General features: G+C 47.9%; 1 protein-coding gene across 1 annotated transcript in view; it reads left to right on the top strand.

Moving 5' to 3' along the window:
• The window catches only part of PSMD11 (proteasome 26S subunit, non-ATPase 11), a 430,446-nt gene that overhangs the window by 291,146 nt on the left and 124,058 nt on the right, over positions 1 to 15,242 (top strand). The window contains exon 11 of the mRNA XM_069237974.1: positions 14,164 to 14,199. Within this exon, the coding sequence (XP_069094075.1) occupies positions 14,164 to 14,199 (36 nt within the window). The remainder of the gene's footprint in view (positions 1 to 14,163; positions 14,200 to 15,242) is intronic.

Raw genomic sequence — 15,242 nt, 5'->3', positions numbered from 1 at the left:
TTGGCTACTAACCCCCCAGACCTAAACACGCCCTTAAATTTAGTATTTAAGGGCTACCCTGAACCCTAGAAAATCAGATTCCTGCAACTACAAGAAGAAGGACTGCCTAGCTGAAAAACCCCTGCAGAGGAAGACCAGAAGACGACAACTGCCTTGGCTCCAGAAACTCACCGGCCTGTCTCCTGCCTTCCAAAGATCCTGCTCCAGCGACGCCTTCCAAAGGGACCAGCGACCTCGACATCCTCTGAGGACTGCCCCTGCTTCGAAAAGACAAGAAACTCCCGAGGACAGCGGACCTGCTCCAAGAAAGGCTGCAACTTTGTTTCCAGCAGCCTTGAAAGAACCCTGCAAACTCCCCGCAAGAAGCGTGAGACTTGCAACACTGCACCCGGCGACCCCGACTCGGCTGGTGGAGATCCAACACCTCAGGAGGGACCCCAGGACTACTCTGATACTGTGAGTACAAAAACCTGTCCCCCCTGAGCCCCCACAGCGCCGCATGCAGAGGGAATCCCGAGGCTTCCCCTGACCGCGACTCTCTGAAACCTAAGTCCCGACGCCTGGAAAAGACCCTGCACCCGCAGCCCCCAGGACCTGAAGGACTGAACTTTCACTGGAGAAGTGACCCCCAGGAGTCCCTCTCCCTTGCCCAGGTGGAGGTTTCCCCGAGGATCCCCCCCCTTGCCTGCCTGCAGCGCTGAAGAGATCCCGTGATCTCTCATTGACTAACATTGCGAACCCGACGCTTGTTTCTACACTGCACCCGGCCGCCCCCGCGCCGCTGAGGGTGAAATTTCTGTGTGGGCTTGTGTCCCCCCCGGTGCCCTACAAAACCCCCCTGGTCTGCCCTCCGAAGACGCGGGTACTTACCTGCAAGCAGACCGGAACCGGGGCACCCCCTTCTCTCCATTCTAGCCTATGCGTTTTGGGCACCACTTTGAACTCTGCACCTGACCGGCCCTGAGCTGCTGGTGTGGTGACTTTGGGGTTACTCTGAACCCCCAACGGTGGGCTACCTTGGACCAAGAACTGAACCCTGTAAGTGTCTTACTTACCTGGTAAAACTAACAAAAACTTACCTCCCCCAGGAACTGTGAAAATTGCACTAAGTGTCCACTTTTAAAGTAGCTATTTGTCAATAACTTGAAAAGTATACATGCAATTGAAATGATTCAAAGTTCCTAATGTACTTACCTGCAATACCTTTCAAACAAGATATTACATGTTAAATTTGAACCTGTGGTTCTTAAAATAAACTAAGAAAAGATATTTTTCTATAACAAAACCTATTGGCTGGATTTGTCTCTGAGTGTGTGTACCTCATTTATTGTCTGTGTATGTACAACAAATGCTTAACACTACTCCTTGGATAAGCCTACTGCTCGACCACACTACCACAAAATAGAGCATTAGTATTATCTATTTTTACCACTATTTTACCTCTAAGGGGAACCCTTGGACTCTGTGCATGCTATTCCTTACTTTGAAATAGCACATACAGAGCCAACTTCCTACAGGATGCCTGTGGAGAAACGTACTCGAGGTATTCCCAGACATTCCAAGATTGGAATCCACTTGTTGGTTGCCCTCGACTGGATCCCTATTCTTCAGCTGCAGCAACAGGACTAAACCCTTATTGACTAATGCACCCGGCCGCACCAGTGCCACCCGGTGTTACTTGTTGGTGTGGTCCTGATACTTGCCCAATACTCACCTTAAATCCAGGAGATTGGTCCCATAGGTCACTGTATTGTACCTGTTTGCCATCTGTTTTTCCTCCATAGGATAGCATTGCAGCTTCCAAAAATTGCTCTGTCGACTTTTCGAAACTGTAAAGATTTTTCTTGCAAAACGTACTTACCTGATCGAATTGTTTCTGGTGCCAAATATATTAAGTTACTTGTTATTTTTATGGATTGTTGGGTATCCTCTTTTTGAGTCGTGTCTCATTTATTGACTATTTGCAGATATCTCACACTCCTCTCTGATAAGCCTAAGGCTGCTCGACCACACTATCCCCTAAAAAGAGCACCTTGGGAATGCTGGAGCTAGCCCTTCTCCACTGGTAAGGGAACCCCTGGACTCTTTGCACGATCTCATTTCGATATATCATATAAAGAGCCAGCTTCCTACACTGGCTATGTACTTCCAACTTCTTTACTAACATCCAGGCCAGTTTGATGCAACTGCTATTCAACTGAGCTGACTTGTTCAGAGACAAATCCGATGCTGCATTAGAGATTCAAGGCGAGCAAGGCTGCAGATCTCTGCTTGGGACTTCAAATCCCTTTTGAGAAATTATCGCCAGTTTAGGTATTTTTGTGACCTTCTAGGCGATTCTCTTTTTGCCAACGACAGCAATACCAGTCACAGGCCAAACAGCAACTAAAGCCATTGGTCAGGAAGTACTGAGGCAGAGCCGGAGGAAAGGGTTGTGGATTCACCCACCAACCCTCCACCTCCTTTGCCTCCCAAGTACCACCAGGCAAGCAGGCATAGTCTGTTTCATCAATTACCCACGAAGCCTGCTTTCTCCAAGCCTGGAAGACCATTACTTTTGGACAATGGATCCTGCAAATTGTGGAAAGTGGTTTGTCTTCCATTCCTTCAGGTTGTGCTTACCATCTGAACTCCACCCTCTTCCCCCCCCCCCCCCCCCACCCCTCCTTTAGGCCACAAGACCATATAGCAACAAGAAGTGGCAGCTCTTCTGCAGAAAGGGGCAGTGGAGTTAGTTCTAGATCAGCTGAAGGGTCAGGGCATCTGTCTGGGTTCGATCCTAGACTCCAGGGTATTGAACTTCATCAAAAAAAGGAAAGTTCAAGAGGCTGATTCTAGCTCAATTGTTACTGGTATTTGAGATTAGACAAGGTCATTCAACCTCCACGAGGCGTACCTCTGCATCCCCGTAGTACAGTCACACTGCAAGTAGTTGTGTTTTTGTGGTAGATTCTATGCACTACTAATTTGCGGTACTTCCCTTTGGGTTAACATCAGAACTTCTCGCCTTCAGAGGTGATGACGATGGATGTGGTCTGAGGCGTATACTGAGGATACACATATTGTGGTCTCCGACTCAAGTAACTTGGAGAAAGCTGCTGACAGATTTATTGAGTGCATGAGTATAATTGTCAATTGGATGACAGCCAATTGTCTGAAGTTAAATTCAGACAACAGAGGTTCTTTCTTTGAGAAGACCACCTATTTTTCAGATATGTCATAGTGGTCCAGGACTTGTGGTTCTCTCCTCAAGCCTGTTTCCAAGGTACTGGACCTTGAAGTGGTCTGTGAATCTGATCTTTGACTCTGATCTGTCTTTTAGGGAGCAGATAAATAAATTGACATCTTGTTTTTTGATGTAAAGATCCCTGCAGAAGGTGTTGCCTTTTATTCCCTTCCAGCGGCAAAAAACAGTGGTTATCGCCTTGCTCCTATCATGGATGGACTAAGTAACGCCCTTAATATGGGTGTTAAACAGAGGGCACTAAAAAGCTCCAGACACTGCAGAATGCATGTTGTGCGGGCAGCAGTGTAGATCCCCTGACGTGCCAGAGGCTTTCATTCTGTGCTCATGAAATGTTTCTGGATCTAGGTTCACACCTGGGACAGTGAACAGCCGAGGAATCTGCAGGTAGTCAGAAAGGTAAGTAACCTTATCGTAAGTTGCTAAAGGTGACTAGCTTAATCACTTAGTACAGATGTGGCAGACTCCTAAAGAGATTTTTCAGAAGTAGTAGATCCTTAACGTCATAAAGCGCTTTTTCCTACTTTACGCTTACTTATAACACCCAAACTTGGGTGATCACTCTACTGTAGGGAGGATGAAGACTTGTTTTTTTCTAGAATGATGTAATAAATTAATCCCCAGTCCAGCTGCTGTGCAATTGATCATACATTGTGTAAGGAGCTGAAAAGCTTCGTCAATATGGAATTAACATCAAGGCCACCTCCAAGCAGGATAGTAGGAGGCTGAACACTAAAGGGAAAGGTCAATAATAATACCCTGGTGCACAGCCAGGTGAACATTTTTTTTATTTTCTTTATTGCACTTGGGGCAGGCAGCAGTACATAAAGCACTTTCCAGTGAAATAGTGGGAACAGTAATATATATGACAAAGGTGGTAGCTAATGCTTCCATTAGGATCTCCTTGGGCACTGCAAGCGGACACTTGACCTTTGTAGGTAACTGCGTTTTTATTGCAGTACCCCCATTTTGCTTGGTATTTGATGCAACTTTGACTGATGTGCACTGGGTCCCTGCCAAGCAGGTCCCAGGGCCAGTGTTTGTTTGCGCAAAACTGTACGATTGGCAAAACCTCTAGCACCCTCTAAGTCCCTAGTAAATGGTATCCCTGGTACCTAGGACCTGAGGTACTAAAGTGGGTCCCTAGTGGCTGCAGCACGAATTGTACCACCCTAAGGGACCCCTCACCAAGCACATGACAGGCTGCCGTTGCAGGCAGTGTGTCTTGGTGCAGAGCAAAATGAAAACATGACATGTTACATATCCCTGTGTGCTATGCCCCCTAACACAGCATGCAATATATGTAAGTCACCCCTACAGCAGGCCTGACAGCCCTAAGACAGGGTGCACTGTATTACATGTGAGGGCATATCTGCAAAAGCATATTTGTCGCTACTATGTCTTAGTCAATTTTCAAACCTAGTAAGTGGACAGGGGAGCCATTTTAAATGTATTTGCTGGACACTGGTCAATAAGAGTTACCGTGCTTCATTATGGCTTCCCTGAAGATAGGGATGTTTGGTAACAAGCATCTTGTATTGATAAGCCCACACTGATTCCAGTGATGGATTTATCAATATATGCACCCAGAGGGCACCTTAAAGGTGAAAACCTACTAGCCTTGGTATACTTGCTGACTCTTTACTGCCAGCCTGCCACCCAAGACACGGTTCTGGAACCCTAGGGTGAGAACCTTCTGCTCTCAGGCCCAGAACAAAAGCCTGTCCGGAAACAGGGTGTAACACCCCCTCTCACAGGGTGACCTGCTGATTATCCTTCCTAAGGCGGGCAAGCCTCAAAGGGCTGCTGCCTTTGAAATGTGAATCTGGCTTCCCTCACAGGAGAGGAAACTACCCCCTTTGTCCTGAGCCCACTTGGCTCCTGGACAGGCGGAACATTAGCTAGTCAGGTAGGTGTGTCACCTCCAGGCTAGTACTACTCCTCATGGTGGGCTTAGCCAAGGTAAAAATGTTTTTTCAGAGGTAGCCATTGAGATGGCATACCTAGGAATTCTGGAACAGGGTTAAGCCCATGTCCTACAGGAAGTGGTCATCTAGGGGGCATAGTGACCCTAAATTCAATACTTTTGTGGGGGTTGGGGGGCTGGCCCCTGGCCCCTGGCCCCAGAGAAGCAGATAGACGACCTAAGAAGGCAAAGGCCAAAAAAGTAGAAGAGGAGAAAAGAAGTAACTGACCTGGAACCAACCCCGGCTGCTTGTCTGCTTCCCTTGACGAAAATCTGCACCAAAGTCGGCTTGTGCTGCAGCTGTGTGACTTTTAAAAAGACTCAGTACCTCCCCTGAACAGCGAACTTGTTTCCAGCACACTCCAAAAAAAGGGACTCTGAAGCCTCTGAAATCGCCAAAGCCTGAAACCTGAAGTCACCACTGCACCTGCCATCCCCAACCCGAGTTGAAGTGGACCACCGTTGCCAACAAGGTTCCCCAGCCCTCCAGAGTCCAAGTCCATTGTGGTTTTACCCCTCCTGGACTCCCCGTCGATACCTGTAGCCCTTTTTGCATAAACTGGTTTGCACCAGTGCAGGGACCCCTGGTCACCGGAACTGCAACTGGATCATCCAGGAACCGACAATCTGCAACTCCAGCTACAAGACTGCTGTGCAACATTGTTTCTCTGGTAACTGCAACATTTCCCTGGCTTTGCATCCTCTGAGGGTGGAGAGTCTTCAGCCTGTACAAGAAGGAATCTCCCTTGGAGTGAAGGAGTCACTCCTCTGTATCCGCAAGCACCAACTGCAATGACGTCCGACTGCATGGATCGTCTCTCCTGCAAAACTGCGTGGATCCTGCAACACAGGTGGTGGTCTGGAGTGGTCCCCTCAGTAACTTGGGAGACTGTAAGTTCTTGCCTCTACTTGCAGAACAGTACCCCTGTACGCCCAGACTCTTGCAGCTACCAAGGCTTGTTGGCTCTTCTTCCAGGGGGATATTAAGGCTACGTGTAGCCCCTGCCTCCAGCCCTCTCCCCTGCTAGGCACAGTCTCCTGCCTGCTGCTCCAGCGACGTGAGAATCCTCTTCAGGTGTGCTAAGGTGGCCTCACTGCTACTCCTGTGCCTGCCGCCTGTGAATTGCCTGTGGGGGCTGCTTCCTCGTCTTCGGACCTTCCTCACTGCTGAGGGTCACCTGAGACTCTCCTCCTTGGGTTGACTCCCCCTGGACCTTGCTGGTCCCAGACAGCTCTGCAAGTTTTCATCTGTGACTTTTGCCCTTGCCAAGGGTTGTTGGTGGTTTTCCAATATCACTGACTGACTGCAACTCTTCTTCTGTCGTGAGACATCGTCTGCATCACTTCTGGAACTCTTCTCCTGATCCAGTGCTCCACAGCTGACTCCTTGTCTCCACCGTCGACCTGGTCCTGAATCTCCAGAAGGGTGGGTAGTGGCTCCTGCCCCAAACAGACACTCCAACTCAAACTGGACTTTGTCCCCTTCTTTTGCAGGTCCTCTTCTGTCAGAATCCACTCTTGGTTTCTTCCAGTCATGCTTGGATCTTGCACAGTCCTTTTCCAAAGTTTACCTGTCTAGGGAAAAACAGGTACTTGCCTCTTCTCTCCTGGTCATTGGGGGGGGGCACCATGGTACTTAACTTTTGGGGTTCCTACTTCCTCTAGCTTCCCTCTACAGATTCCACTTCCTTGGGTATGGGGGTTTGCCTTTCGCATTCCACTTACTTTGTATATGGTTTGGTCTCCCCCTAGGGTCTCTCTTAGTTTTTGTTATTTTTCTGTTTGCTGTTGCTTTCCATGCTAATCCCCGACTTCTAATGTATATGTAATAGTGTGTTTACTTACCTCCTACTGGAGTATTGCCTATTCAGTATTTTAGTAATTGTGTTTCTATAATAAAGTACCTTTATTTTTGTAACACTGTGGTTCTTTCATGTGTGTGTAACTGTAGTGGAATTGAGTAAGCTTTTCATGTCTCCTAGATAGGTCTTGGCTGCTCATCGGCCGGCCTCTAGAGAGCTCTGGCTTCTTAGACACTGTCTACACCTCACTAATAGGGGATACCTGGTATAGGTGATAACACCATAGGTGCTCACCACAATAGGCCAGCTTCCTACACCACCTGTATCTGTCTTTTGTGATTTGGAGGCCCGTGTAAGGGGTGGTGGGGGAGTAACTCCAATTATAGCAGCGGACCAAGTCCCACGCCTTCTCCGGTGTAGCAACAAATTAATCAGCCCTGTCTACCTGTATGCATAACCAAGCAGGGTAGAGCAATGTGCATTGAGGTCGTACAGAGCTTTTGTCTCTGAACTACAGCAGTGAAAGCCGATAATATGGAAACTTTCAAATTTTCAATGATGTAGGGGCCTGCTGCTCATGCCTGCTGCAGGATGTAATCAAGGTCCCTATAGTACAATAACATGGCAATCACTGGGTGAGGCAGTGTTCCAGGGGTTGGGAGTCACAGCAGTACTCTGTGAGCTCTCGCAAGGATATAGACTCTGGAGAGACCCCCTGGGGCCACAGTCTCTTGCAGCCGGTTCTCCAGGAAAGATATGGAGGACCTTTCAATCTTTTATGGCAGGCCCACCACCTGACATTGTTCCTCCCAGCTGTCTGTCCTGGTCCTCCAGTCAGGTCCCCAATCCTTAGACCACATCCTCCAAATCCGTGCGGTGTCCTTTATGATCAGTAAAGTTCTGCATTTGTTGTGGTCTGGGCACAACCGTCTTACTGGGCAGAGCGGTTTCTTGGTTTGTGGTCCTTTGGCTTCATGCCTGGCTAAGAACTACTGGCTTTTCTGGAGATGACTAAGCATTGCTTATGGACATGCCCTTTGATGGTTCCCACCTCTTTGAGAGAAGGCAGAATTGACACTAGAGTGCTTTAAGAACTCCAGTGCTATGAAACTTCGGCTTCTCTATGGCCCCTCACCACTCCCAGTTCGCTGCCACAGAAGGAGTTTCCAACCACGTAAATACCCTCCCAGCCAGCATGGCCAGCAAGCTTCTGCACCTTTTAGTGGCCAAGGGTGCGATTCCCACAGATCATGTGAGACAGGTAGCCAGAGTTCATGTCAGTCCACCATTCCTCTTGGTAGCCACAGCCTCCAACCCCCTTTAGCTTGCCTTCCTACTATCGTGGGTATCCAGTGGGGGACAGGAAACGCCATCACCTGTCTCACTGAAGGTCAGTAACATCAGAACGTTAGGCACTGCAGATTGTACAAAGTGGCTACATCTTGTCCAGTTTGTGGCTGTGCCTCCACCCATGTCACCCACTTAAAACTGGTTGATAGAGGAGCATCTTTTCCAATTCCACCAGGAAGAGCGGACTCTTAGCCAAGGGAGCTATTGAGAGGGTGCCGGCATCAGAAGTAGGTCGTGGTTGCTAATCCCGCTACTTTCTGGTGCCCAAGGAGGATGGAGGCCTTCATCCTATACTAAACCTGTGCCTTCTATATATCGTCTTGAGTAAGGAGACATTGCAAATGCTCATGCTCGTTCAAGTTCTGTCTGCTCTAGACCCGAGAGACTGGATTTGTAGGATGCATGTTTTCACATCCTCCCCTCTTGCCCGTCCAAAGGTGTAACCTGCGGTTTACAGTGGGCCACAAGCACTTAGTTCTTTGTTTACTGTGCTTCCTTTAGTACTTTCCAAGGTGCCTAGTGGGTTCACCAAGGTGATGGCCGTGGTAGCAGGACACCTGTGGAGGTCTGGGGTTCCATTTGTCCCCTACTTCAAATATTGGCTGTTGAAGGCGGGCTTACCCTAGGGGATTGTCTCCCACCCCCTGACTATGGTGAACGTGCTGCACTCACTGGGGTTCACTATCAACGAGTAGGCACCTGGGCACCTAGCCTGTCACTTGGCTGTGGACTCCTGTTCCAGTGACACCGCTGCTGCCCAGGTTTTCCTGCCTGGGTTTTCCCAGTCACTCTTTTTCCTGCCAACAGTAGCCCTGCCCACCCCAGGACCTATTTAATGCAGGCCGCAACACGACTGTGCAGCAGATGCGCACAGTGGATGTGCTGCCAGCGTGCCAAAGGCAAGCCCGTCTGCGCCTAGACTGCACCCAGCGCCACAACTCCTAGCCCTCCTGCCTCCCCAAAGATACACCATCACCGAACTCTATACCCTCGACCCTACAACAAACACTGTCACTGCCCTGACCCACGCTTCATGGTAGGACCTTTCACCTGCAACCACTGCACCTGCCACAGCACTCGCATCAGCCCACCAACCAGCCCCACCTCAAACACACCACAGGCACAATTTGAGCTAAAACACCAACTGGCATGCGCCCTTCCTAAAGTATGCTCACTATGCAAACACTCCACTGAGATTTGGGACCTCATCTCCACCGTCACACTCAACGTCCTTGTCCTCGCTGAGACCTGGCTCAACCCCACTTCTGCGCCCAGCTTTGCTACCGCAATACCCATAGAACACAAGATCACCCACTGTGACCGCATCAGCAAACCTGGCAGAGGGATCACAGTCATACACAAGGAATCCATCTAATGCGCCACCACCAATGACGACTTTATCCCAGCCATGGAACACCTCAACTTCCAACTCCAGACAGACAGCAAAACCTCCATCAGTGGCTAGGACCACGACCAGCCTTCTGCAACTTCATCACCCTCCTTGCTATAGACTCCAACAAATACACTTTCCTCAGCGACCTCAACTTCCATCTCGAGGACCACAATGACAACACTGCCAATTTCCTCGACATCATGAATGTCCGACTCTCCCAACTCATCAATGCACATTGCAGAACACAAGCTAGACCACATCTTCATTTCCAGTGACCACATCAGGTACAGTCACACCACCAACTCACCTCCACTAACCACTCCATTGTCCACTTCAACATAACCACCTCAGGGACCTCTGCCCCCAATCTGCCCAGCGCCCCATACCACTGCTGCGGCCAAGTCTCTAAGGACACATGGATCAACGTCCGCAACACCACCCATCCCATCTCCTGCAGCAACGTAGACCAGAACGTCAGAAACCTCCGCAGTTGAGTCACCGACTGCACTGACAGCGTTGCTCTTATCAGCAACAACACGCACAGACGTTCTACCAAGCAGGCTAACTGGTACATTGAAGAGCTCATGACCGCTAATCGACACTGTAAACAAATGGAAATGAGTTGCTGCCCCAGCAAGGACATGGCCAACGAGACAGCCTTCCACCTCCACCACAGAGGGTTGGGAAAATCAAAGAAAAAGGCCTTAGCCTCATGCGTCAAATCAAGCTCCAGGAACAGCAAAGAACTCTTCAACATCGTCAAAGAATTTTCCAACCCCTCAGCTGCAACAAACATTACCCCCTCACAGGAACTTCTTCAAAAAACACAACCCTGCTACCCACCACAGACATCCGACTAACTGAATGAAGGCAATTCGCCCCACAGGTCACCGCCTACATCATGAGCTTGGTCTACTCAGGGGCCCGAACTGACCCATTCCCTCACAGTATCTTCAGCCTAGGCGAAGCCAGAATCAGCCACATACTCACCACCATGTTCAGCACCACAATTGCCACGGCCACCTTCCCTGAGGACTGGAAACACGCAGAAGTAAATACCCTACTTAAGAAACCATAGGCGGACCCCAGCAAACTCAACAAATACCAGTAGATCTACCTCCTTCCGTTTCTGGCCAAAGGGTTAGAAAAGCCATTAAGCAACAATTCTCCTCACATTTGGAATGGAACCTTTTACTTGACTCTTCCCTGTCTGGATTCTGCAGCATCAAGACAGCCCTCATCGCTGCTACTGACTACATCTGAGCCCTACTCGACTGAGGAAAGACTGCAGCTCTGATCCTGCTAGTTCTCTTGACAGCCTTCCATACAGTCTCCTACCACACACACATCACAAGGTTCCACAACATAGCCATCCAAGGAGGCACCCTTCAATGGATCACCTTTTATCTTACTGGAAGAATGCAAAAAGTCCGTTCCCCCCCTCCCCCATTCACCTCTGAACCCAAGGAAATCATCTATGGAGTACCCCAACGCTAGTCGCTCAGCCTGACCCTCTCCCAACACTTATGACACCTCAGGCTGGCATTGCCAGAACCACAGACTCAGCATCATATCCGATGACCCACTCACTCATCCTATCCCTTTCCGAAGACATCACCAAGACCAACTTCCACAAATGCGTGCCAGACCTTGCCAACTGGATGAAGGGCAGCTGTCTGACAACATGGACAAGACAGAGGTACTGATTTTCAGAAACAAAAGCTCCCAGTTGGGTGCCTCGTGGTGGCCCTCAGAACCCAGACCTACTCCTACCCCTACGGACCACGCTAGGAACCTAGGCATCATTCTGGACAACAAGCTAACCATGATGACTCGAGGTGACTCTGTCACCTCCTCCTGCTTCTTCATCATCCGCATGCTTTGTAAGATGTTCAGATGGCTAACCCAAAGCTCTGGACGCACCATAACCCAGGCCTTCATCTCCAGCTGACTGGACTAGGGCAACGTTTTCTGTGCAGGAATCACAACTCATCTTCTCGGACTGTACACTATATAGAATGCTGCAGCCAGACTCGTCCTGAATCTTCCTAGACAGACCCGCATTACCCCCTACCAAGGGGAACTCAACAGGCTCCCTGTACAGAAAAGATGCCAGGTCAAGCTCCTGACCCAGGCATACAAGACCCTAAACACCTGCGGCCCTCCCTACTTGAACAACTGCCTGAACTTACATCAGCCCGCTAGACATCTCTGCTCTGCGTCCCTTTTTCTAACCATCACCCCCACATCAGATGTAGCAGATGCGGCGCCGCTCCTTCTCCTACCTAGAAGCAAAGACATGGAACAAGCTACCCTTTCTTTTGTGAACATCCCCATTTATTTTGGAGTTCCATAAGTCCCTCAAGACCTGGCTATTTGGCTAATCAACTGGGCCCTGCCAGTGCCTAGATACCCTGATAGGTGACAAGTAGTGCTCCATAAATCTGATTCATTGATTGGTTGAAGTCCCACCTTACTCCTGCTCAGACACTCCCTTACATTGGAGCTGTTCTTAACATGGTGCATTTTCACGCTTATCCTCCGGAACTTTGAGTCAGGATACTCAGGCTATGATGCAGATGTTTCAGCTTCAATCCTGGATCTCAGTGAGATAGAATCTGAGGATGCTGGGCCTCATAGCATCCTGCATCGAGCTGGTAACAAATGTTCTTTGGCATATGCGTGCCCTGCAATGGGAGTTGACGTTCCAATGGGTGCAGCACAGGGAACTTCCGGGAACTGCAAAAGACCTGCAGTGGTGGCTAACAAACCGCAATTGGGTCAGTGACCAATGCCTCTCCCTTCTCCAGCCATAGCTGACTGTTCTGATATGTCAATCCTGGGGTGGGGCAGCCACCTGGGAGATGTGGAGATCAGAGTGCTCGGGTCTCTGGCGGAGACTGGACGCCACATAAACATCTTGGAGCTTCGATTAACTTGCTTGCCATGGAAAGCACTTCTGTCCTCAAAGAAAGTTTAGTTCACGTGTTCATGGACAATGTCATCGCCATTCAGTACTGCAACAAGCAGGATGGGATCAGGTCATCAAGAGTCATTGCATCTCTGAACATGGCTGGAACACCACAGCATTTATCTGGTGGTTCAACACCTGGCAGGCTCTGTGAATGCCAAGGTGGACGATCTCAGCCATCAATGCCCAGCGGATCACGAGTGGCGTTTCCTCCTGAGATGGTGCAAGGCCCCTTCTAAGAATGGAGAAAGACTAGGTTAGATCTGTTCACCACCGCCGAGAAAGCGCAATGTTAGTAGTTCTGCTCACTGGACTTCCCAGGGCAGATCAAGCTCAGAGACACTTTTCGTTTCGAGTGGAGCTCTAGCCTCCTGTACCCCTTTCTGCCAATACCACTCCTAACAAGCGTTTTTAAGAAGATCAGGAACAACTGGACCCAGGTTATTCTTGGAACCCAAAATGACCGCTAATATGATGCATGCATACATAATCAATTTTTGTTTAAAGCTCTGACCATACAAAAAGGATATGTGTAATTGACTTTGCCAGTGCTTGTTTTTTTTTTTAATCATCATCATACTCAAGTTTTGGCGTTGAAGAAACCCGTGCTTTTGGTTTGCAGCAGAAATATTGTATGTGTGTTGGTGAGGTGAGGGACTGATAAAAATGTCATATTGTCTACTGAAAAACCAGAATGGGAGAAAGTTAAGGCTAAAAATAACTTACAATTGTTGTGCCTTATAGGTTAATGGTAAGTGTACTGGGGGGTAGGACAAGGAGGCATCTTTCTGCTAAATTAGAGGTGAACATTTACAGTGAAGTGGGGGAAAGGACAGGTTCTAGTACAGGGTTTTTAAGATTCATCGAAGAGTAGAGTTGAGGGGTTTTTAAGGTTTAGGAAAGGCTAGCGTTAAGGGGGGGTGGGGTGGGCGAGAGGGTGTTTTGTGTCCAGGAAAGGCTAACAAGGAGTTGTGCAAAGTTTTACAAGGATGGGGAGCATTTGTCGTCACTTAGAAGTTACTAGGGAGCAATTGGATAAATTAAAGGCTGCATATAAGAAATACTAAATATTAGTTGCAGTTGACATCATGGGTGTGACACCTAAGCGAGTCTTCTCAGTGTCCCCCGTTTCACCTGTGATCTAATCAAGAACTGAAAATTTCAAGAGTATCAATTAGAAAATATGACAAAGGCAAGGAACTACTCCTTCTCAGTCGTTACTCCATGAAGCCTGCTGCAGGGTTTTCTTTCACATGTGTACGAGAAAACAGTGCATATCATGCTTTGTCACATGTCCAAGCCTTCACCTTCCTTGGGTCACACACAGACCAGACACACCCCAGTGACGACTTCAGCTATTATACTTTCTGTTAATCAGAGGTTCACTAAATTTCTGACCATTTTCTCCTTTCTGATGCTCTGTTTTTCTCTTTCCAGATTGAACACATATCAAGTTTGATCAAGCTGTCAAAGGTAAGAACCTACGCTACAGGGCTATTGGATAAATACAGCAGCCAGATTATACCTGTTCTGCAAAAAGGATTGAAGTAATAAAGCAAGGCATAGTCCTGATGTCTCATGGTGTTTGATTTATAATAACCTTTTTCTATTTTCAAGTATTAAAATTGTATTACTGGTTCTCCAGACTTGTACCTCATCCTGATTGTAAGACTAGAGTCCTACACGTTTCTGGCATGTGAAAGATGAAACATTTGCATTCCTTCTCTTAGGGATTCTGTGTATTAATGCTATTGTGGCAAATAGACTCCAGGGAACAAATATTATCTTAAACTTGAAACATAGAAATGTTGTTGATTACAAATTATTTTGACATATTCATGGTGCACTCTCACCACTCTCCTTCAATACCTGTTTGTTTTATTTTTCATCTCTGCCCTTTTCAACAAATTTGCTCTCTCCCACTTAGAGCATGTGGTACAAGATGTGTACCAAACTTTACTACCACTAGCCCTTTTACTTCCTGAACACTTTCCCTGTTATTGGTAAAGGAACACAACCTAAATACCCAATGGGGTATTTAATCATATTCCACTAATTTGTATTTTGTTCTTATAACTAATAGTGTTAAGTTGCCTATTTTATAAATGCATCCCCTGCTGTCCCTGAGTGATCCATGTACATTTTACAAAAAAACAGTCACTACATTGACCACATAATTTGTTTTTCCTACAAACCAAGTCAACTGTGAGGGATTTGCACAAATGCAATGTTTTATTCAAATCAGGGATGGCCCAGTTCATTGTTATTGCATCCATGTGTTTACAAAGCAGTTAATTGCCAACTCTGAAAAACACACACACTTTATTTTACCTGTATACAGTGGGCATAATAGCAAATCTATGTAGCAAGCCAACCGCAAGAGCGCACCTACGTAAAGCACTGTTTGAAGTGTGAGCCTCCTTCAGAATTATATGCTGTGTGTATATATCCTGCCACCTAGTGGCCAGAGCTGCAAACTGCTTCTTTCTTTTGTTGAAACCTACATTTTTTTCAAG

Source organism: Pleurodeles waltl, chromosome 6 (assembly GCF_031143425.1).
Source record: "Pleurodeles waltl isolate 20211129_DDA chromosome 6, aPleWal1.hap1.20221129, whole genome shotgun sequence".
Lineage (NCBI taxonomy): Eukaryota > Metazoa > Chordata > Amphibia > Caudata > Salamandridae > Pleurodeles > Pleurodeles waltl.
The sequence above is the reverse complement of the archived record's forward strand: the minus strand, read 5'-3'. Positions and strand labels throughout refer to the sequence as shown.